The sequence below is a fragment of the Salmo salar genome, chromosome ssa07 (assembly GCF_905237065.1).
Source record: "Salmo salar chromosome ssa07, Ssal_v3.1, whole genome shotgun sequence".
Taxonomy (NCBI): Eukaryota; Metazoa; Chordata; class Actinopteri; order Salmoniformes; family Salmonidae; genus Salmo; species Salmo salar.
In genome coordinates, this window is record NC_059448.1 from 14,632,390 (window position 1) to 14,656,131 (window position 23,742).

The 23,742-nt window shown below is 43.0% G+C and overlaps 1 protein-coding gene across 8 annotated transcripts in view; it reads left to right on the forward strand.

The window, feature by feature from the left end:
* The window catches only part of LOC106608688 (neurexin-2), a 1,106,898-nt gene that overhangs the window by 770,524 nt on the left and 312,632 nt on the right, over positions 1–23,742 (forward strand). The window contains exon 1 of one of the 8 annotated variants that reach the window (XM_014206797.2): positions 4,592–6,430. The exons of the other annotated variants lie outside the window; for them this stretch is intronic. Within the exon in view, the coding sequence (XP_014062272.1) occupies positions 6,100–6,430 (331 nt within the window). The 5' untranslated portion in view covers positions 4,592–6,099. Of the gene's footprint in view, positions 1–4,591; positions 6,431–23,742 lie in introns of those variants that run through there. 8 annotated transcript variants of the gene reach the window in all.

Here is a 23,742-nt window from a genome sequence, read left to right on the forward strand (position 1 = left end):
AATAAGTATTTCCCTCATTAAAATGCAAATCAATTTCTAACATTTTTGACATGCGTTTTTCAGGATTTTTTTGTTGTTATTCTGTCTCTCACTGTTCAAATAAACCTACCATTAAAATTATAGACTGATCATTTCTTTGTCAGTGGGCAAACGTACAAAATCAGCAGGGGATCAAATACTTTTTTCCCCTCACTGTATCATCAGAGCTCCTCCCTTTTTACCTACAGCACACTTCCTCCCTCTCTCCATCTCTCACTCCTTCCCTCTCTCCGTCTCTCACATCCTTCCCTCTCTCCGTCTCTCACTCCTTCCCTCTCTCTGTCTCTCACTCCTTCCCTCTCTCCATCTCTCACTCCTTCCATCTCTCCGTCTCTCACTCCTTCCCTCGCCTGCCTGTCTCCTGCTCATGTGTGCGTTATTACATAAAGACGTTTGTGTTTATTGTTACGATCTCGTTATCCTTTGAACATGCAAGCCACAGTGAGAGCAGGGAAGATCACATGGTCTTTGACAAGATTGTTGTATCTGATACGACCTGATACTGAGCCTCCTTCACAGCTACTGAGACCATAATGTTATTAGTGGATTCATTTGTCTCTCCTAATGCACTTAGCAATTCTCCATAGCTGTATCCCTCCTTCCTCCCCTCTCTTCCCTCTCGCTCTCTACCTCAGTATGTGGCTGTGAAGGAGGGATGGTGAGTGGTGGGTGGATGTCTGAGTACAGGGAAGCAGTGAAATGAATCTAGGGCTTGTAGAAAACAGATAGATTTGAATTACCCGGATCCCCGAGAGCAGACTATAAGAGGAAGTACATACACAGTGTAATTAGATTACAGCCCACAGTCAGCTGTGTCTCTCTCTCTCTATTTTCCCCAGCAGTGATGTTAACATTAAGTCTGCATTATTATAAACCAACCATTACTTTAGCCAAGGAGGCTACTCAATCAACTGTATCAAAATAGCCATTTTGGAGCTAAACGCTAATCCAAAGCTTGTGAATAGTTAGTACATCTCCATAGATAGCTGCTAAACTCAGCCTGTAGCCTCATTTGCCTTACTGTTAGTGGGCTAGACTGAATATTATAGCTACTTGATAATTCATAGCTAACTACTAGCTCATACATAGCCATGCTAGCTAGTTAGCTAGTTGCTAAAAAAAAATTCTCATATGACCCACAGTGACGTGGTAATCGCATAGCCTCTACTTGTGCAATGCTACAGAATACACACTGTGCTGTACTGAAACTGTTGCTAATTTTAGCATCATGTTGCTAAACTGTGTGTTGTTAGTGTGTCCCATTGGCTGACAGCTTGAGCTTCTGCACAAAGTTCACGTACAGTACATAAGCGGCTAACATTTGAATCGGTTTGGAGAAAAAGTTATTGAATTATCCAAATGGGAGCCGGGAGTTAAAAAGTGATGACTTGCTTTGTGTGTTTCCACCTCCCCCGCTGTGCGAGAAAGGGGATTCAGCATGTCTTTTTTTCCTGACCTCTTCTGAGAAGGAAAAATCTAAAACGTTGCCTCGTTACCACACTCTAACCATCCCGTGACATAGCCACCTCCTGGAGATGAGAGTTTCCTCACACGTAAACACTGATCTCTCAGGCTTGCTAAATCCTTGCAGTCCTATTGTTAACAGAATACTACATTTCTTCACCAATCTCTCTTCAATAACTCTCTTTTTTTGTGGTCCTCATCCCGACACACACTGTATATGGAGTGGAGGACAAAGGGGTGGAGTTAATTATGTGGTTAACGTAGAAGAGTTTTCTTGGGATTAGGCGGTAGGGAGAGAGGCATTAGGAGCAGAGGGGGGTATTTGATCTGTCCACTGCCAGGAACTGTAATCCCACTTCCTCTCTCTCTGACCTCACTTGCCTTTTAGGAGGGAGTGCATGGGCAGTTACACAGGGGATAACATTTTAGAGGCAGCGGTGCCCTTGGGGACAGGTTTGCATCACCTCGGAGTGGAGGACAGGAGGACAGGTGAGGACGACACACAACCGTCGGTCTGTGTGTGTTGTTCTCAGCCTTTAGGGAACCCCCAGCAGCAGCGTACAGTAGCAGGCCCATTGTGAATTTCAACATGTTCAGTTCCCCCTCACACACCCCTTCACCTGAGTGGAAAAACACCTGTGTATGGTAGTTTTTTGTCCAGTGTGTCTCTGTTCCTAGAAAAACAATCACAAGAGACTAGTTGTCAACATTTCAGTTGTAAGACGTTTCTCAGGACAAGTTTCTGTTTACAATAACATACACAACAGAGTGTGATTGTGTCTAGTGAAGACAATACCCTTCCTTCAGCGCCCCTCCATCTACAGAGCTAAGTGTTCCTACCGATTGAACATACTCTCACCTAGCCTAGCGCTAACTGCTGGCTCAATGTAGATGTCCCAGGCCCACCTCTAAACCACTGAAGGCTGGGTGTATTGTGATGTGCTTCCTGGTTCTATCCCTGCCACCTCTAGACAGGTGTCTGGGTCAGGCTGTGTCGTAGCTCACCCTGGCCCAGGTGTCCAACCTCATCTCCCTGATAGCCCCGGGGCTGGCTCCACCTGTCTCTGTTAGGCGAGCCCACCACTGATACTAGGGGGCTGTGTGTATGTGTATCTGAATGATAGCCCTGTCCTCCTGTCACAGAGGGAAGAGTGGTGCTGGCTTTTTCTGTTTGCCTATTTTTCAAGACCGCTCTTCTCAGAGCAGCGAGGCATTTCCAACTGAGATCTCTATCAGCCGTGATTTATATGATGTGCTCCCTCTCTTTCTTCCTCTTCCTCTCTCTCTCTTCCTCTCCCTCACTTCTCTCTCTGTCTCTTTTACGCTCTCTCTACTTCTCACTCTCTTAGTTTGTCTCTCTCTTACTCTCTCTCCCTCCCTCTATCTCTCTCTCTCTCTCTCCTTCACCCTCCCTCTCTCTTTCTCTCTCTCCTTCACCCTCCCTCCCTCTCTCTCTCTCTCCCTCTCTCTCCTTCTCCCACTCTCTTTGGTCCTCCTGTCCATCCATCATTTATTTCTCTAGCTGGTGCCACCGGTCTGTGCCTCCTCATCACTATCTCTCTACCTTGCTACCTTGGCCTCCTATGACAAGGATAGCAGAAAGAGACCAGTGGAGGTACAAGGAAAAGACAAATGGGAGTGTGATATTCATGGCTAGTGGATGAGAGAGGCATGTAGCAATGGAAGGATGAAAAAAGGAGTACAGAGAGGGGAGGATGATATGAAAGAGGGGAGGATGATATGAAAGAGGGGAGGATGATATGAAAGAGGGGAGGATGATATGAAAGCGGGGAGGAGGATATGAAAGAGGGGAGGATGATATGAAAGAGGGGAGGATGATATGAAAGAGGGGAGGATGGTATGAAAGAGTGGAGGATGATATGAAAGAGGGGAGGATGATATGAAAGAGGGGAGGATGGTATGAAAGAGGGGAGGATGATATGAAAGAGGGAATATGATATGAAAGAGGGGAGAATGGTATGAAAGAGGGGAGGATGATATGAAAGAGGATGATATGAAAGAGGGAATATGATATGAAAGAGGGGAGAATGGTATGAAAGAGGGGAGGATGATATGAAAGAGGATGATATGAAAGAGGGGAGGATGGTATGAAAGAGGGGAGGAGGATATGAAAGAGGGGAGGATGATATGAAAGAGGATGATATGAAAGAGGGAATATGATATGAAAGAGGGGAGAATGGTATGAAAGAGGGGAGGATGATATGAAAGAGGATGATATGAAAGAGGGAATATGATATGAAAGAGGGGAGAATGGTATGAAAGAGGGGAGGATGATATGAAAGAGGATGATATGAAAGAGGGGAGGATGGTATGAAAGAGGGGAGGAGGATATGAAAGAGGGGAGGATGATATGAAAGAGGATGATATGAAAGAGGGGAGGATGGTATGAAAGAGGGGAGGAGGATATGAAAGAGGGGAGGATGATATGAAAGAGGATGATATGAAAGAGGGGAGGATGGTATGAAAGAGGGGAGGATGATATGAAAGAGGGGAGGATGATATGAAACAATACACCAGGAACGTGTGTGCTGTATCCTCTCAAAAAGTCCCTCATTCATTTGGTAGATGAGTAAATTATTCATCACCATCAGGGACCAACTCACCCTCTTGGTGTGTGTGTGTGTGTGTGTGTGTGTGTGTGTGTGTGTGTGTGTGTGTGTGTGTGTGTGTGTGTGTGTGTGTGTGTGTGTGTGTGTGTGTGTGTGTGTGTGTGTGTGTGTGTGCAGATACACGTTTTTGTATGGGTACATCTGTTGTTTATTTTTAACCTGCACGTGAACGTTTATTCCTTATTCCTCTCTGATTCATGCTGGTCTGTTGTTATTCCAGTGACTCTGGAACAAGAATACTCCCAACAGTCCACCAAGCTGTTACTTACAGTACCCGGTGAGAGCCCATACATTGGCCACAAAATCAGTAGCTTCACTCTGTTTTTGTAGTGTGTGTGCATACACAAGCATGTGTGCCTGCCTGCTACCCCTCCTCCCTGTCTCTCTCTCTCTCTCTCTCTCTCTCTCTCTCTCTCTCTCTCTCTCTCCTCCCTCCCCTCCTAAACTCTCGCTCTCTCACTCGCTCACACTCTCTCTCCGCGTCTCCTCTTGGCTCTAAGTATCGTAGTCTGGCTGTACTTTCAAAGGGAGCGGAGTACGTCCAACCTCCCTTGCTCCATTTATGCCACGGTCTCATGTTTTGCTGCCCCAGTGTACGCGGATAGCCTGCCTATAGACTGCTGGATCAGGAGAGTCTCTTAGAAGGAAAGAGGGGAAGGATGCACTCGCTGCTGCAGCCCCTGTTTCAATTAGCATGAATTTCACAGCAGTGGCGCCGGTCCGAGCCAGACAGCCAGCAGTCTGTGCCGGAGCTCCGAGAGGATTACCTCTTCCTCAGACCAGTGTCTTGGAATCCACAGACTGAGAGGGAGAGATCCGGGAATCTTTTTCCATCTACAGGGACATAAAGGAAAGCAAGAGCAGGATACTGTGTGATATTGTGTTAGGAAGGAAACAAAGAGGATTTTGAAGGATCGATACGCTGTGATGCTTTTCAGAGCTGGATAGGAATAAGGATCACTTGGATGCTCTCTTGGGTGAGACTCTACTGCCACTGCGTCCATATCCACGCTGCTCTCCATCCCAGCTCGGCTCTCTCCGCGAGGGGAGAGGGATTCTGAGAGTCTGTAGTTGTGGGGAATAGCTGCTCTCCATCCCAGCTCGGCTCTCTCCGCGAGGGGAGAGGGATTCTGAGAGTCTGTAGTTGTGGGGAATAGCTGCTTTTGCTGCTGCTTTTTCTCTTTCTCTGCCTTGTACTCGTTTTCCACATTCCTATCTTTTCCACTCTCTGCTGCAGACTGCTCTGCTCTGTCGTCCCTCCAGGGATTTGAAAGCCTGGAAGCTGGATTCAGCTGCACCTCCATCGTCTTGGCGCTGCACTAGCCCTCTCTCTATCACTCTATCCCTTTTTTGCCTGTTGTTTTCCGATGTGAGAGATTTCATCCAGCAAACGGTGGGGATGGTGGTGGTTTTTTTAACCACACCGAGGGCTCAGGCTCTGGATCGAGAAGGTTTGTAGCGCTCTCGCAAGGCAGAGGAAACCTTCCGTTACTATAGACATTAAACCGGGTTATCGAGCTAAGATTAGTCATTTAGTTTTACAGATGGAGGTATTTTGGTTTTAGAATATGTGTTCCCCTGATTAATTGGTTGCTGTTTAGGCTGCCAGTGATCATTTGTGTTGTGGTGCCTAGGAGAGTGCTTTAACTAAAATCTTTAGTTGGCAAGGGGGGAGGGTCGTTTTTTTTGGGGGGGGGCTGTTGTTTTTGGGGTTTTGTATTTTTGTTGCTCTGGAGAATAGGAATAGGAAATAGGCTCCTGGAAGGATTTCGTCGCTGGATTTGAGAATTTTGCTCCTTTTTGGAAAGATTTGGGTTTTTCTTTCTCCTGAACATACCTTTTTTTTCCTGCAGTGTTTTTGGGATCATTGTCTTCAGGAGGAGCATCTTGTTTTTGTTCATTCTCTTCTGATTTAATTTTAATTGTGCTGGGAAGCCGGGGATCATGGGCCCTGGATCCATCTGAAATGTCGTCTTCCTCTTCCTGTCGCGTGGGAGGAAGTTGGAGAGGAATGATGCTCCCTTGGAAATCCGCCCCCGTGCTTCAGGCGGTCCTGGAGGTGGGCGGAGGACTGCTGCTAGTGCAGCGGCCCGCGGCGCTCTTGGTGTGGGCCAGCCCAGCCTGCCTGTTCCGGCTGGTGCTCTCCCTGGCCCTGCTGGCCTTCCCCTGCCCTGCAGTGGCCGCCCGCGTCTCCTCCAGCCTCAGCACCACCCACCACGTCCACCACTTCCACAACAAGCATGGAACAGTGCCCATCGCCATCAACAGGATGCCGTTCCTCACGCGTGGGGGCCACGGTAAGCTCCAAACTACTTCGTCCTATTCTAACGGTCGGTGTATGGGTTACTTAGCGCTTTATCACACAGGTGAGAGTGTGTACATGTGTGATGTGTGGCTATATGATGTGGGTTATGGACGTCAGTGGAAGTTTATGGTCTTGAAGGGGGTTGATTTGCAGTTGGCGAGGAGGTGGTGCAGGTTGAGAGTGGTTCATCCATCTATTGATCCTGGTCAATCCACACAGACAGGGCACTCCATTGGCTGCTCAGCCATCTTCCACAGCGCCTCATTGGTTGCAGGTCCCCGCTGGTCACACTGATTCATGGATCCGGAATGGCCGATGATGATGTTTACGACAACCGTTACTGCCGCTGTCCTTTGCTTTGCTGTGTATCCTCAGACAACAGGGCCCCCTATGCACATGATTCATACATGCAGCGGCCATTTTGGATCAACACTATGCGGGGGTTGTGACATATGCAGATTAATGTAATCATCATCTGTAGCGCAACTGTTGACACACAATGGCTGGGTTCTAATGTCCTTTAAAGGTCTTTCAGAGATTGCGTTCTGCTTTATGCATTCGTTATGGTATGCTATGTGTCCTGGTTTCGCATTGACAATTGACTCCACGACTTCACTGTGCTCTAGAAATGTTTCTGGCTGCTTCTCTCAGGGTTGTGTGTTGCTTGCTGCACTGTTCTAAGCCAAAGATGTCAGAGCCGAAGCGAGGCTTGTCTTTGATGTGCTCCATCATAAGCTTCCCCTTCTGCAGTCTTCTTTTCCTCCCCTCGGCCAATCCAAACCTTCCTGTCACAGAGAGAATACCCAGTGTTCCGGCTCCTCGAGCTTGTCCTCCATTGAAATGTTTGCGTGTTCCGCTGTCCATATCTTTCAATTCTCTCCACTTAGCTGCAGTCTGTTTAGCTGTAATCTGTATCAATCAGACAGAGGAGGGCAGCTCACATAGACCACCGTAGTCAATTGGCTGAGCCTGCACCTCTATTGACGTTAATGGCTTCCAGCATACTTCCCTGTGCTCAGTACCGCATTGGATTTATGACTTTCCCTTTCTCTGCCGAGCCATTGAGCTCAATATGCCAACTGTGTCTCAGCCAACCACCACTATGTAACACAGTAGAGCTTGCAATGGAGTCAGAGAAGATGTGGGGAAATAATGGCTGCTTTTGCCAATCAGGGTTTGATGAAATGTTTTTATTATGTTTGCCTTAGACTGTATTGACCTGGCTCGAAGCACTCTATGCACAGACACACACAGGTACACAGGTACACAGGTACACAGGAACACAGGAACACACACACACACACACACACACACACACACACACACACACACACACACACACACACACACACACACACACACACACACACACACACATTCTTTTAGCAACTAAAATGTCAGCTGAAACCCTGGCAACCCTGTTCTAATCACTGTTGTGTTTTTTTCACCCTCTCGCTTGGGTAATTGGATTGCACTTCTCTTGCATCTCGAGTTGCTAAGCTATTTAAATTTACATAATTAACATAAACATTTCTTGAGGTCTCTCGGCGGATTCGCGTCTGTCAGATGATATTGGACCGCTTGGAGAAATGGGGTGTTTGTTTGGCTAAATGGAAATGATGTCAAAAGAAAGGAAACCTCTGTTCCGGAACATGACACTGACCAAGTGTCCGCTATAGTCATGGCTGTTTCTACTGTCTCTCGTTCACATTAGCATACCGTATAGAGGTACACAACGCCTAGAACCCGTTGAAACGTCTAGCATTGGTTTAGTGGTCACGTGATACCGTGCTTACTCTGACAACTCGGGTGTCTTTTTTTAGATTATGCAGAGCAGCATGTGTTCATCACCGATTCCATTTCATGTAAAAAGACATCACACATGCTCTTGATTACCATTCCAATGGAGAAGCTTCATTTTAATCGCTCTCAATAAGCTATCCAAGGCATCCAAGTGCAGACTCAAGCCTCTCTATATTAAGTGCCAGCCCTCGGTGCTGCCAACCAAGTGGTTGAAACCCTATTACAGTCTTCCCCATGATAGGATCAAATCAAAGTTTATTTGTCACATGCACCAAATACAACAGGTTTAGACCTTACCGTGAAATGCTTACTTACAAGCCCTTAACCAACAATGCAGTTCGAGAAATAGTGTTAAGAAAATATTCACTAAATAAACTAAAGTAAAAAACGTTTTTTTTAATAAAAAGTAACAAAATAAAATAACAATAACAAGGCTATATACAGGGGGTACCGGTACCGAGTCAATGTGCGGGGGTACAGGTTAGTCGAGGTAATTTGTACATGTAGGTAGGGGTAAAGTGGCTATGCATAGATAATAAACAGCGAGTAGCAGCAGTGTAAAAAAAACTAAGTAGGGAGGGGGGTGGGCAATTATTAATAGTCCTGGTGGCCATTTGATTAATTGTTCTGCAATCCTATGGCTTGGGGGTAGAAGCTGTTAATTAAGCAGCCTTTTGGACCTAGACTTGGCACTCCGGTACTGCTTGCCGTGCGGTAGCAGAGACAACAGTCTACGATTTGGGTGACTGGAGTCTTTGACAATTTTCTCAGACACCAGCTAGTATATAGGTCCTGGATGGCAGGAAGCTTGGCCCAAGTGATGTACTGGGCCATACGCACTACCCTCTGTAGTGCCTTACGGTCGGATGCTGAGCAGTTGCCATACCAGGTGGTGATGCAACCGGTCAGTATACTCTCGATGGTGCAGCTGTAGAACTTTTTGAGGATCTGGGGACCCATGCCAAATCTTTTCAGTCTCCTGAGGGGGAAAAGACGTTGTCGTGCCCTCTTCACGACTGTCTTGGTGTGTTTGGACCATGATAATGGGTTGGTGATGTGGACACCAAAAACACCATCAGCTCCTTTTTCTTACTCATGTTGAGGGAGAGGTTGTTGTCTTGGCACAACACTACCAGGTCTCTGACCTCATCCCTATAGACTGTCTCATCATTGTCGGGGATCAGGCCTTCCACTGTTGTGTCATCAGCAAACTTAAAGATGGTGTTAATGATGATGGTGCTCGGCCACGCAGACGTGGGTGAACAGGGAGTACAGGAGGGGACTAAGCATGCACCCCTGAGGGGCCCCCGTGTTGAGGATCAGCGTGGTAAATGTGCTGTTGCCTACCCTTACCACCTGGATGCAGCCCACCAGGAAGTCCAGAATCCAGGTGCAGAGGGAGGTGTTTAGTCCCAGGGTATTTAGCTTAACTTCTCTGGGATATGTTGGACGCTAGCGTTCCACCTCGACAACAGCCAGTGATATTGCAGGGCGCCAAATTCAAACAACAGAAATCTCATAATTAAAATTCCTCAAACATACAAGTATTATACACCATTTTAAAGATAAACTTCTTGTGAATTCAACCACAGTGTCCGATTTCAAAAAGGCTTTACGGCAAAAGCAAACCATGCCATTATCTGAGGACAGCACCCCAAACAAACAAACACAGACAATCAGAATTCAACCCGCCAGGCACAACACAAAAGTCAGAAATAACATATAATGCATGCCTTACCTTTGAAGATCTTCTTCTGTTGGCACTCCAATATGGCCCATAACCATCACAAATGGTTATTTTGTTCGATTAATTCTGTTGTTATATATCCAAAATGTCCATTTATTTGGCGCGTTTGGTCCAGAAAAACACCGGTTCCAACTCGCGCCACATGACTACAAAATATCTCATAAGTTACCTGTAATCTTTGTCCAAACATTTCAAACAACTTTAGGTATTTTTTAACGTAAATAATAGATCAAATTTAAGACGGGATAAACAGCGTTCAATACCGGAGGAAAACAATGTGGAGTGTGCTTTCTGGTCATTCGCCTCTATCAAACAGTACACTTCCCTCGAGCCTCGTTCTGAACAGCCGTACTTCTTCATTACACAAAGGAAAAACATCAACCAATTTCTAAAGACTGTTGACATCCAGTGGAAGCGATAGGAACTGCAAGCAACTGCCTTAGAAATCTAGGTTCCCAAAGAAACCCATTGAAAAGAGAGTGACCTCAACAACAAAACAAGCCTGGTTGGTTTGTCCTCGGGGTTTCGCCTGCCAAATTAGTTCTGTTATACTCACAGACATCATTAAAACAGTTTTAGAAACTTCAGAGTGTTTTCTATCCAAATCTACCAATCATATGCTTATCCTAGCTTCTGGGCCTGAGAAACAGACAGTTTAATTTGGGCACGCTTTTCATCCGGACGTGAAAAGACTGCCCCCTATCCCAAAGAAGTTAATGATGAGCTTTGTGGGCACTATGGTGTTGAACGCTGAGCTGTAGTCAATGAACAGCATTCTCACATAGGTGTTATTTTTGTCCAGGTGGGAAAGCGGAATGTGGAGTGCGATTGAGATTGTGTCCTCTGTGGATCCCCTTAGCACCATGGCCTATGAGCAGAAGGTTTCTCTAAAGCTATCAACAGCAATAACATGACACAACAATTCACCACCAAGCACACAGCCGTCACAACAGGACTCTCGATTAACTCTTGCTGTAGTAATGCCAGTCTAAAACAGAACCTCCACACACCATGTGGCAGGTTTTTGAGGAGCCAGGCAGGCTCGAGAGGCCTCTTACCGTGATTAAGCCGCCTGAGTGCTGTAACCCCACTCAGTTTAGCATATCTGAGGCGGTTGAGGCGGTTGACTCTGGGAGCGCTGCTGAAGGCCTTATCTTCTGTCTGTCATTACTCTGGTATCGTTGTCTCTTCCTGAAGGGACAGAGCCACTAACGACAGCTTATGTATGACACAAACAGTGGAGAGACGGAGAGTACAAGTTTCACTGGTGTAAGTAGGTCATTTGTATAGGACATGCCTTACTACTGTTACCGTTCGGTACGTAATAAGTACTGTTAAGCTACTACATATAGAATCACAATACATATAGAATCACTATACATATAGAATCACAGTACATATAGAATCCCTATACATATAGAATCACAATACATATAGAATCACAATACATATAGAATCACTATATATATAGAATCACTATACATATAGAATCACAATACATATAGAATCACTATACATATAGAATCACACTACATATAGAATCCCTATACATATAGAATCACAGTACATATAGAATCACAATACATATAGAATCACAATACATATAGAATCACTATACATATAGAATCGCAATACATATAGAATCCCTATACATATAGAATCACAGTACATATAGAATCACAATACATATAGAATCACAATACACATAGAATCACTATACATATAGAATCGCAATACATATAGAATCCCTATACATATAGAATCACAGTACATATAGAATCCCTATACATATAGAATCACAGTACATATAGAATCACAATACATATAGAATCACAATACATATAGAATCACTATACATATAGAATCACAATACATATAGAATCCCTATACATATAGAATCACAGTACATATAGAATCACAATACATATAGAATCACAATACATATAGAATTACTATACATATAGAATCACAATAGATAGATAATCACAAACATATAGAATCACTATACATATAGAATCACAATACATATAGAATCACAATACATATAGAATCACTATACATATAGAATCGCAATACATATAGAATCACTATACATATAGAATCACAATACATATAGAATCACAATACATATAGAATCACAATACATATAGAATCACTATACATATAGAATCGCAATACATATAGAATTCCTATACATATAGAATCACAATACATATAGAATCACTATACATATAGAATCACACTACATATAGAATCACAATACATATAGAATCACAATACATATATAATCACTATACATATAGAATCACAATACATGTAGAATCCCTATACATATAGAATCACTATACATATAGAATCACTATACATATAGAATCACAATACATATAGAATCACTATACATATATAATCACAATACATATAGAATCACTATACATATAGAATCACAATACATATAGAATCACTATACATATAGAATCACAATACATATAGAATCACAATACATATAGAATCACTATACATATAGAATCACTATACATATAGAATCACAATACATATAGAATCACTATACATATAGAATCACAATACATATAGAATCACAATACATATAGAATCACTATACATATAGAATCACTATACATATAGAATCACAATACATATAGAATCACAATACATATATAATCACAATACATATAGAATCACAATACATATAGAATCACTATACATATAGAATCACTATACATATAGAATCACAATACATATAGAATCACAATACATATAGAATCACAATACATATAGAATTACTATACATATAAAATCACAATAGATAGATAATCACAAACATATAGAATCACTATACATATAGAATCACTATACATGTAGAATCACAATACATGTAGAATCACACTACATATAGAATCACAATACATATAGAATCACTATACAGATAAAATCACTATACATATAGAATCACTATACATATAGAATCACTATACATGTAGAATCACAATACATATATAATCACAATACATATAGAATCACAATACATCTAGAATCACTATACAGATAAAATCACTATACATATAGAATCACTATACATATAGAATCATAATACATATAGAATCACAATAGATAGATAATCACAAACATATAGAATCACTATACATATAGAATCACAATACATATAGAATCACATTACATATAGAATTACTATACATATAAAATCACAATAGATAGATAATCACAAACATATAGAATCACTATACATATAGAATCACAATACATATAGAGTCACTGCATGTATAGAATCACAATACATATATAATCACAATACATATAGAATCACAATACATGTAGAATCACTATACATATAAAATCACTATACATATAGAATCACTATACATATAGAATCATAATACATATAGAATCACAATAAATAGATAATCACAAACATATAGAATCACTATACATATAGAATCACAATACATATAGAGTCACTGCATGTATAGAATCACAATACATATGGAAAACTATACATATAGAATCACAATACATATAGAATCACAATACATATGGAAAACTATACATATAGAATCACACTACATAGAGAATCACACTATATATAGAATCACTATACATATAGAATCACTATACATATAGAATCACACTATATATAGAATCACTATACATATAGAATAACTTTACATATAGAATCACACTATATATAGAATCACTACATACAGAATCACAATACATATTGAAACACAATACATATAAAATTACACTACATATAGAAACACTATACATATAGAATCACAATACATATAGAATCACTATACATATAGAATCCCAATTTATATAAAATCACTATACATATAGAATCATAAGAACTACATTACATATCGTATCGTCACCGAAAGTATCATTATAGTATTGTATCTTGAGACACTTCCCAGCTCTAGTGGAATATTGTTTCCAAATGGCATTTAGATGCTTGTATTTATGTTCATTTGTCTGTACATGTGGCACTCAAGTGTCTCCATGTGTCTCTCTATACCCTGAGTGTGTTAAGTACTCCTCCAAAGTGATTGAGTATTAGCCGGTGTTGTTGGGTGAGCCACTGAGTACCAGACAGACAGACAGAGGCCACTGTTTGTCCTGTTATCCTGCCTGATTAACGACTGCCACCGCCCACCACGACACCACTACTGTGATAGATGCCGAATGGAAGGCGTCTGTTTGCAAGGCCCCCACCGCTAACCGCCTGCCGCCCGATACCCCACTCTCAGCCTATCTATATGTAAAGCAATTCATTATTGCCATTGTGATTTCTCCTACACTGCTAATTGACCGACCAACTGTGTTTGTCATTTCAAACCGCTGTCTCTCCTCACTCCGGTATTACCCAGAAGCACTCAGTCTGCGGTTGGCTTGCTGGCTTGGCACTGGCTCTTCTTTTCCTCCCACGTATGGTATATATTTAATGCATGTTGACGGTTCTCATTTCACACTGGGCGTCCCTTGGGGCTGGCAAAACATAGCCCCAGCGCTCGCAGGCCAACCAAAACCTATTTCACAGCGTCGTTATGTCACAGCAAACAGCGCGTTCTGCAGTCTTACGGAGGAGCCTTGCAAAATCACTAGGCTTTTCGGATTACACTGTCTCATGAACATCTTTGTCGTTCAGTTGTTATATCACTAAGGCTCTTTTGAAGGATGCTGCCATATACTTACAGTATATGAACACCAGATATTATTTTAATGCAGGGTTTTCATGAGTTTTGGTCGTACTGCCTCACTGAGTCAGTTCTGAGTCAATTCTGAGTCAATTCTGAGTCAATTCTGAGTCAATTCTTATTTCTGCAAACCAACGAACAAGAAGTTCTCATGAAATATTAGCACTTCTTTGTCTATGGGACCCGACATTGTAATTCATATATATATATATATATATATATAGGTTACATTATGGTTCACACACTGTAATGTTATGAGTAATGGCTGTGAGCTGTTATTTACTGGTGGAAAAAGTACCCAATTGTTATACTTGAGTAAAAGTAAAGATACCTTAATAGATAATGACTCAAGTAAAAGTGAAAGTCACCCAGTAAAATACTACTTGAGTGAAAGTCTAAAAGTATTTGGTTTAAAATATACTTAAGTATCAAAAGTAAATGTAATTCATAAAATGTACTTAAGTATCAAAAGTCAAAGTAAAGTGTAAATAATTTAAAAGTTCTTATATTAAGCAAACCAGATGGCATCATTTTAATTTTGTATTTTTTTGATGTGCTTTACATGCTCCAACACTCAGACATCATTTACAAACGAAGCATGTGTTTATTGAGTCCACCAGATCAGAGGCAGTAGAGATGACCAGGGATGTTCTTTTGATAAGTGTGTGAATTAGACCATTTTATTGTCCTGCTAAGCATTTCAAATGTAATGAGTAATCAAATGGCTATCCCAGACTATTTGCATTGTCCCCCCCCCGCCCCCCTCTTCTACGCTGCTGCTACTCTCTGTTATTATCTATGCATAGTCACTTTAATAACTCTACCTACATGTGCATACTACCTCAATTACCTCGACTAACCGGTGCCCCCGCACATTGACTCTGTACCGGTACCCCTGTATATAGCCTCGCTATTGTTAATTTACTGCTGCTCTTTAATTATTTGTTACTTTTATTTGTTACTTTTTTTAGGTATTTTTCTTAAAACTGCATTGTTACTTAAGTAAGAATTTCACTGTAAGGTGAATACAACACCTGCTGTATTTGGCGCATGTGACAAATAACATTTTATTTGACTTCAGTACTTTTGGTTGTCAGGGAAAATGTATGGAGTAAAAGTACATCATTTTCTTTAGGAACGTAGTGAAGCAAAAATAAAAGTTGTCAAAAATATAAATAGTAAAGTAAAGTACTGATACCCAAAAAGACTACTTAAGTAGTACTTTCAAGTATTTTTACTGTAAGTACTTTACACCACTGCTGTAATCATCCAGCATATAGATGGACCGATGATGTTCCTCATAGCTTGTTTAAGTTTGGGTTCATCACTTATAACAAACCAATGACATTGCAGTAGCTTTGTTGATATGTCTAAGCTCATACTTCCTCATCAGTACACACACACACACACACACACACACACACACACACACACACACACACACACACACACACGCACACACACACACACACACACACACACACACACACACACACACACACACACACACACACACACACACACACACGCACACACACACACACACACAAGCACTACTCACACCTACCCTATCTCTTTGGAATGCAAACAGACAAGGCAGGGGGGACTATTTTCCCTGCTTCGTAATCCATACCTTCACATGTTGCTGCATTGTATGTGTGTGTCACAATATAAACTCACCGGACAGTTTACCCCGTTCATGAAAATGGTTTGCTCCTACAGATGGTGAGTCACGTGGCCGTGGCTTGCTATATAAAGCATGCAGACAGGCATCGAGGCATTAAGTTACTGTTCAACTGAACGTTAGAATGGGCAAAACGACTGACCTAAGTGACTTTGAGCGTGGTATGATCATCGGTGCCAAGCACACCGGATCCACTATCTCAGAAAGGGATGCCCTCCTGGGCTTTTCATGCACAACAGTGTCCAGAGTTTACAGAGAATAGTACAACAAACAGATAACATCCAGTCAGCTTGTTGATGACAGAGGTCGACGGAGAAGGGCAAGAATCGTGCAAGCTAACAGGTGGGCCACAAACAGACAAATAATGGCGCAGAACAGCATCTCAGAACACACAACTTGTCGATCCCTGTCACGGATGGGCTGTTGCAGCAGAAGACCACTCCTATCAGCTAAAAACAAGAAGAAGCAGCTCCAGTGGGCACGCAATCACCAACACTGGACAATTGAGGAGTGGAAAAACATTGTCTGGAACATGACAGTGAGTTCAGTTTACTTGGGTGGCCTGGTCAGTCCCCAGACCTCAACCCATGAACCCAACCCACCCAGTCCCAGACCATCTTTGGGATGAGATGGAACAGCATGAAGGATTTGATTTAATTTATTTATATTTAATTTAACCTTTATTTAACTAGACAAGTCAGTTAAGAAGAAATTTGTATTTACAATGACGGCCTACCGGGGAGCAGTGGGTTAACTGCCTTTTTCAGGGGCAGAACGAGAGATTTTTACCTTGTCAGCTCGGGGATTCGATCCAGCAGCCTTTCGGTTACTGGCCCAACAATCTAAACACTAGGCTACCTGCCGCCCCAATCTGCAGCAACTGCGTGATGCCATCACATCAGCATGGACCAACATCCCTGTGCCCCAAAGAATTCAGGCTGTTTTGGAGGCAAATGGGTGGTCCGACCCGGTACTAGATGGCTGTACCTAATAAACTGTCTGGTGAGCGTAGAATATAGATCCGTCGTCTTCTACCAAGGATTTTGCCTTCCCTGTGACTTGAGTGGAGGTTCAGAAGCATCACTATCTCCATCATAGTGGGTTACCAAGGGAACTGGGCGAGCCATTTGAAATGGAAGGTGCACATATGAACGGAAATGGGGGTGACATATAGCCTCACACAATCACCAGATTCACGTTCTAGACAAGCCTAGAATTATACGTTCACAGGGTAAACACGTTTTAGTTCCATTGTCCCTGTTAGCTGGGTGTGTGAGCGCGATTGTGTGTGTCTGTGCGTGCGTGCCAGTGTAGGTGTTTGGATCTGAGATGTGGCAATACAGCAGCCTCTCATTCAGTCAGAGTGCTACATCTCCTTCATTCCTTTAGTCCTTCAGGCCAATCACTAGAAGAAAAGCAGAGGAGAGCTTGCTAGCAATCCAAACCGCCCACGTTTTTCTTTCCCCATTTAGCTCAAGGCTATTCATCCTTACATCTCTGAGAGTTTACCTTGAAAATGCATAATCTTTATTATAGGGAGAGCGAGATGGTACAATATGGTCATACAACAGCCTTGAACAATAAGATAGTTGTTCCCCGCCCCACTTCTTTCTGCTGGTGTGACCTCTGTTGTTGTGTATCGCCGTGAGGATGGAGAGGTCTCACACCTTTTCTCCCTGTGGGCACGGCGTCCCCATGGCAACCCTCCTTCAGGTGCCCTTGAATGAAGTACTGAGGAGCTGAGCCCCCCCCCCCAACCCCTGTACACACACAGACACAAACACACACACACCCCTGAGGCTGCCCCCACCCCTCCCGCGCTGACTTTGTCAATATGGCTTTCCTCTAGAGGTAGCTCTTCCCTCTCCATCTCTCTCAGCCACTTTCTCTGTCGTACAACTGGACGTACACGTAGAATAAGTCTTATCTTGACATCTCTATTCATCTTTATCTCATCTTTCGCTCTTCCCTTCTGCACTTCTCTTTCTTGCTCCTCCCTTTGTTCCATTCTCTACCTCTCTCCCTTTCTCTCCTTATTCCTTCTGTCTCTTTATACCTCCCTCCCTCGCTCCCTTCCATCCCACCCTTTCTTTCCTGCTCAATACAATAGCCTCCTTTGTGCGGTGTTTGAGTGAAGTGGATACCTGGGGCTTTGCCTGCTGTTTGACTACAGTGTATGCGTTAGCAGCACTGTTTGCTTATGGGCGTGCCACATACATGCTGATGACCCAGCAACACTTCCAGGCAGGCAGCACTGCGGCTACACCAGCTCCAGCTCTGTGCACTCGTCCTGGGGGAGAACTCTGGGCCACGGCCCCTACGGCTGGTCCTGTTGTCACGGCTTCTGGTGATATTGAGAAGGAGAGGCGTTTGATAATCACCACGGTATGAGGTCAGGTGGAGGGGACAGTGAGCTCAGCCCGTAGGGACAGAGGTACGGCCCTCCCTTTCAGGAGGCAGACGAGTATTCTTGATTCTATTCTCCCCATCGCTCTGCAGGGCTGAGGCATACACACAGAGACAATCAGACACGCACACACACACTGGCGGAGGAGGAGAAAGGACACCTACGATACCCTGGCCATTGTAGATAAGGCTTGTTGGTTTGACATTTGCAATCTTTTTTTTCTCTCTCCACCTTACCGATTGTGTGTCTGTGAAAGAGGCCAACACAAGCGGGTCAAACCGAACCGTTTCAAAGGCTGACAAGTACTGTATGTAAACAAGCGTGTGTCATCAACTCGAGGCAATTCAACGAGATTGGCGTGTTACGGACTATATCTTTTGAAAGTAGTACAGCATGTTATCTGCATTCGTACCCAACCCAAACCCTTTCATTTGGCTTGGGCCCTTTTCCCCAAGTGGACCTTTGTGAGTGTATTATTAGGCAGTGGGTGTTCAAGCAGCACTTGATGAGGACACCTATTGTACACCAGGGGATGTGTGCTACCTCAAGCCCTCTCAAAACAGATGGTCCTCCGGAGTACCCTTACTATCCACGCAGTCAACACTCGCTCGCCCGGCACACACAAGCATGCTGTATAGTATAATGGTGTGCAGTAGATACTCAATACACAGCCTTCAGAAAGTATACACACCCCTTGACCTTTTTAATAATTTTTTTATTTATTTATTATTAACCCAACCACCCTCTTCAGAGGACAAATATATTTTAGTTTTCTTACAGCTTTTCTGCTACATATACATACATTTTACATGTATATGTACAGTGGGGGAAAAAAGTATTTGATCCCCTGCTGATTTTGTACGTTTGCCCACTGATAAAGAAACGATCAGTCTATAATTTTAATGGTAGGTTTATTTGAACAGTGACAGACAGAATAACAACAAAAATATCCTGAAAAACGCATGTCAAAAATGTTATACATTTATTTGCATTTTAATGAGGGAAATAAGTATTTGACCCCCTCTCAATCAGAAAGATTTCTGGCTCCCAGGTGTCTTTTATACAGGTGAGATTAGGAGCACACTCTTAAAGGGAGTGCTCCTAACTGCAGCTTGTTACCTGTATAAAAAGACACCTGTCCACAGAAGCAATCAATCAATCAGATTCCAAACTCTCCACCATGGCCAAGACCAAAGAGCTCTCCAAGGATGTCAGGGACAAGATTGTAGACCTACGCAAAGCTGGAATTGGCTACAAGACCATCGCCAAGCAGCTTGGTGAGAAGGTGACAACATTTGGTGCGATTATTCGCAAATGGAAGAAACACAAAAGAACTGTCAATATCCCTCGGCCATGCAAGATCTCACCTCGTGGGGTTGCATTGATCATGAGAACGGTGAGGAATCAGCCCAGAACTACACGGGAGGATCTTATCAATGATCTCAAGGCAGCTGGGACCATAGTCACCAAGAAAACAATTGGTAACACACTACGCCGTGAAGGACTGAAATCCTGCAGCGCCCGCAAGGTCCCCCTGCTCAAGAATACATATACATGACCGTCTGAAGTTTGCCAATGAACATCTGAATGATTCAGAGGACAACTGGGTGAAAGTGTTGTGGTCAGATGAGACCAAAATGGAGCTCTTTGGCATCAACTCAACTCGCCGTGTTTGGAGGAGGAGGAATGCTGCCTATGACCACAAGAACACCATCTCCACCGTCAAACATGGAGGAGGAAACATTATGCTTTGGGGGTGTTTTTCTGCTAAGGGGACAGGACAACTTCATCGCATCAAAGGGACGATGGACGGGGCCATGTACCATCGAATCTTGGGTGAGAACATTCTTCCCTCTGCCAGGGCATTGAAAATGGGTCGTGGATGGGTATTCCAGCATGACAATGACCCAAATCACACGGCCAAGGCAACAAAGTAGTGGCTCAAGAAGAAGCACATTAAGGTCCTGGAGTGGCCTAGCCAGTCTCCAGACCTTAATCCCATAGAAAATCTGTGGAGGGAGCTGAAGGTTCGAGTTGCCAAACGTCAGCCTCGAAACTTTAATGACTTGGAGAAGATCTGCAAAGAGGAGTGGGACAAAATCCCTCCTGAGATGTGTGCAAACCTGGTGGCCAACTACAAGAAACGTCTGACCTCTGTGATTGCCAACAAGGGTTTTGCCACCAGGTACAAAGTCATATTTTGCAGAGGGGTCAAATACTTATTTCCCTCATTAAAATGCTAATCATTTTATAACATTTTTGACATGTGTTTTTCTGGATTTTTTTGTTGGTATTCTGTCTCTCACTGTTCAAATAAACCTACCATTAAAATTATAGTCTGATGATTTCTTTGTAAGTGGGCAAACGTACAAAATCAGCAGGGGATCAAATACTTTTCCCCCCCACTGTACTTTGATATACAGCAATCACATAACAATAATACAATACACCCCGTGACTTTGTCAACATTGTACTTACTCCACAATACTAACACAAGACAGTGAAAAGAAGGAAGCTTGTATAGAATAAATATACTCCAAAAAATACATCCTGTTTGCAATAAGGCACTAAAGTAATACTGCAACAACAACAAAAAATCCTGAATACAGTGTTTTGTTTGGGGCAAATCCAACACAACATGCCACTCTTCAAATTTTCAAGCATGCTGGTTGCTGCATCATGTTATGGGTATGCTTGGAGTTTTTTAGGATAAAAAGAAACGGAATAGAGCTAAGCACAGTCAAAACCCTAGAGAAAAACTTGGTTCAGTCTGCTTTCCAACAGACACTGGGAAACAAATTCACCTTTCAGCAGGACAATAACCTAAAACACAAAGCCAAATATACCCTGGAGTTGCTCACCAAGATAACATTGAAGGTTCCTGAGTGGCCTAGTTACAGTTTTGACTCGTCTTGAAAATCTATAGCGAGACTTGAAAATGACTGTCTAGCAATGATCAACAACCAACTAGACAGAGCTTGAAGAATTGTTTGAAGAATATTGGCCAAATATTGTACAATCCAGGGTGTCAAAGCTTTCTGGGTAAGGCTCTTAGAGACTTATTCAGAAAGATTCACAGCTGTAATCAATGCCAAAGGTGATTCTAACATGTATTGACTCAGGGGGTTGAATACTTATCTAATCAAGATATATTAGTGTTTTATTTTCCATTAATTAAAATTTAAAAAACATTTTCTTCCACTTTGACAGAGTATTTTGTGTAGATCGTTGGCAAAAAAATACAATTTAAAATACATTTTAATCCCACTTTGTAACACAACAAAATGTGGACAAAGTCAAGGGTGTGAATACTTTCTGAAGGCGCCGTCGCATCTGTACTTGTGCCTCCATGCCGTGTAAGTATGTGTGCGTGAGTGCATGTGTGTGTATCTCATAGTGATTTTGTTTCCCATAGCTGTCAGCTTTAGGCCTCAGGCTGCTGTGAACCCACTGAGTTTGTCCGTGTTCACTGTGCTTCTAGCTGTGGTTCGTTGCTGCAGACGGAAGGCTATTTTGAAGGTAAGGTCAGGTACCCAGCAGGACCACAGACAGGCGCTGAATGATCATAGATGCAACCTGGAACGACAGTAACATGTTGCCCTAACGGGAACATTTGCTGATTGGTTCCATGAGCCTCGTTAGAGACCATATGAACGTCTGTGGTGGCTGACATTCATCAGCAACCCAAGCAGCTCTTTCTACCCCGTAGCCATCTACCTAGCTAGCTCCTCTGTTTGAATTGATTTCCCCTGTCTTTCTTTCTTTCACATTAGGCCTGACAGGAAATAAGGTGTCATACATCCCCACTGGGACCAGAGAATGCTGCTGCCAGGTGTACCCATTCATAGCTTTTCTATTAAAACTGGGGAGTGAGTGAAAGAGGCAGAGGCAGAGAGAAAGCACTTTGCCCAGCGAAGGTGCTGTGTAGAGGTGCTAAGGATCCTCTCAGACAAAGTTTTGATCAATGCCCTGCCCAACCAGCCCCACCGCTGCCGTTCACTGGCTGCTCATCATGTCACGCTGCGGCGCCACAGAATGGAAATAACTTTCAGATTGCTATTATTTGCAACTGGTACATCAGTCTTTGGGTGATTTGGTGGCTCCCCGAACACCAGCCTCCTCGTTTTCTTGTTTCAGACGGAAGGAAAAGGTGATTTTGACACACACTACATGCAAATGTTTTCTATGACAGTTGACCATGATGACAAATAGAATGGTCTTCTATGACAGTTGACCATGATGACAAATAGAATGGTCTTCTATGACAGTTGACCATGATGACAAATAGAATGGTCTTCTATGACAGTTGACCATGATGACAAATAGAATGGTCTTCTATGACAGTTGACCATGATGACAAATAGAATGGTCTTCTATGACAGTTGACCATGATGACAAATAGAATGGTCTTCTATGACAGTTGACCATGACGACAAATAGAATGGTCTTCTATGACAGTTGACCATGATGACAAATAGAATGGTCTTCTATGACAGTTGACCATGATGACAAATAGAATGGTCTTTTATGTAATGTAATTCAATGTTACATATTACACCATGTTCATTATTCATATAGGGAACGTAATGGTACCACACTTCCTTCATAAAGCACCATGGTGTCAAAATGGCTGCCTTCCTAGAAAGTGTCTTCTTCGTAGATTCCCCAATGGTGAACTGCCCACGTAGGCACCATGCATGTCTTTCTGTGGGGATTCATTTAAAGTAGTGGAGGTGGAGGACATGGTGGCCTTGTAGTGTGAGGTCCTCCTCTCATCCCGTTCCCAGCAGTCCCGGCGAGGAACTTGAAAGCAGCACCGCCAAGTGCAGGGAGGTGGCAGAGCGAGAGAAGAGCGAGCATAGAGCTGCCTCTCTATTTTGTAGCGCGCCGGGCCGGGTGCGTCGGCATTGAAAAGCAAGGCCCGGATCTT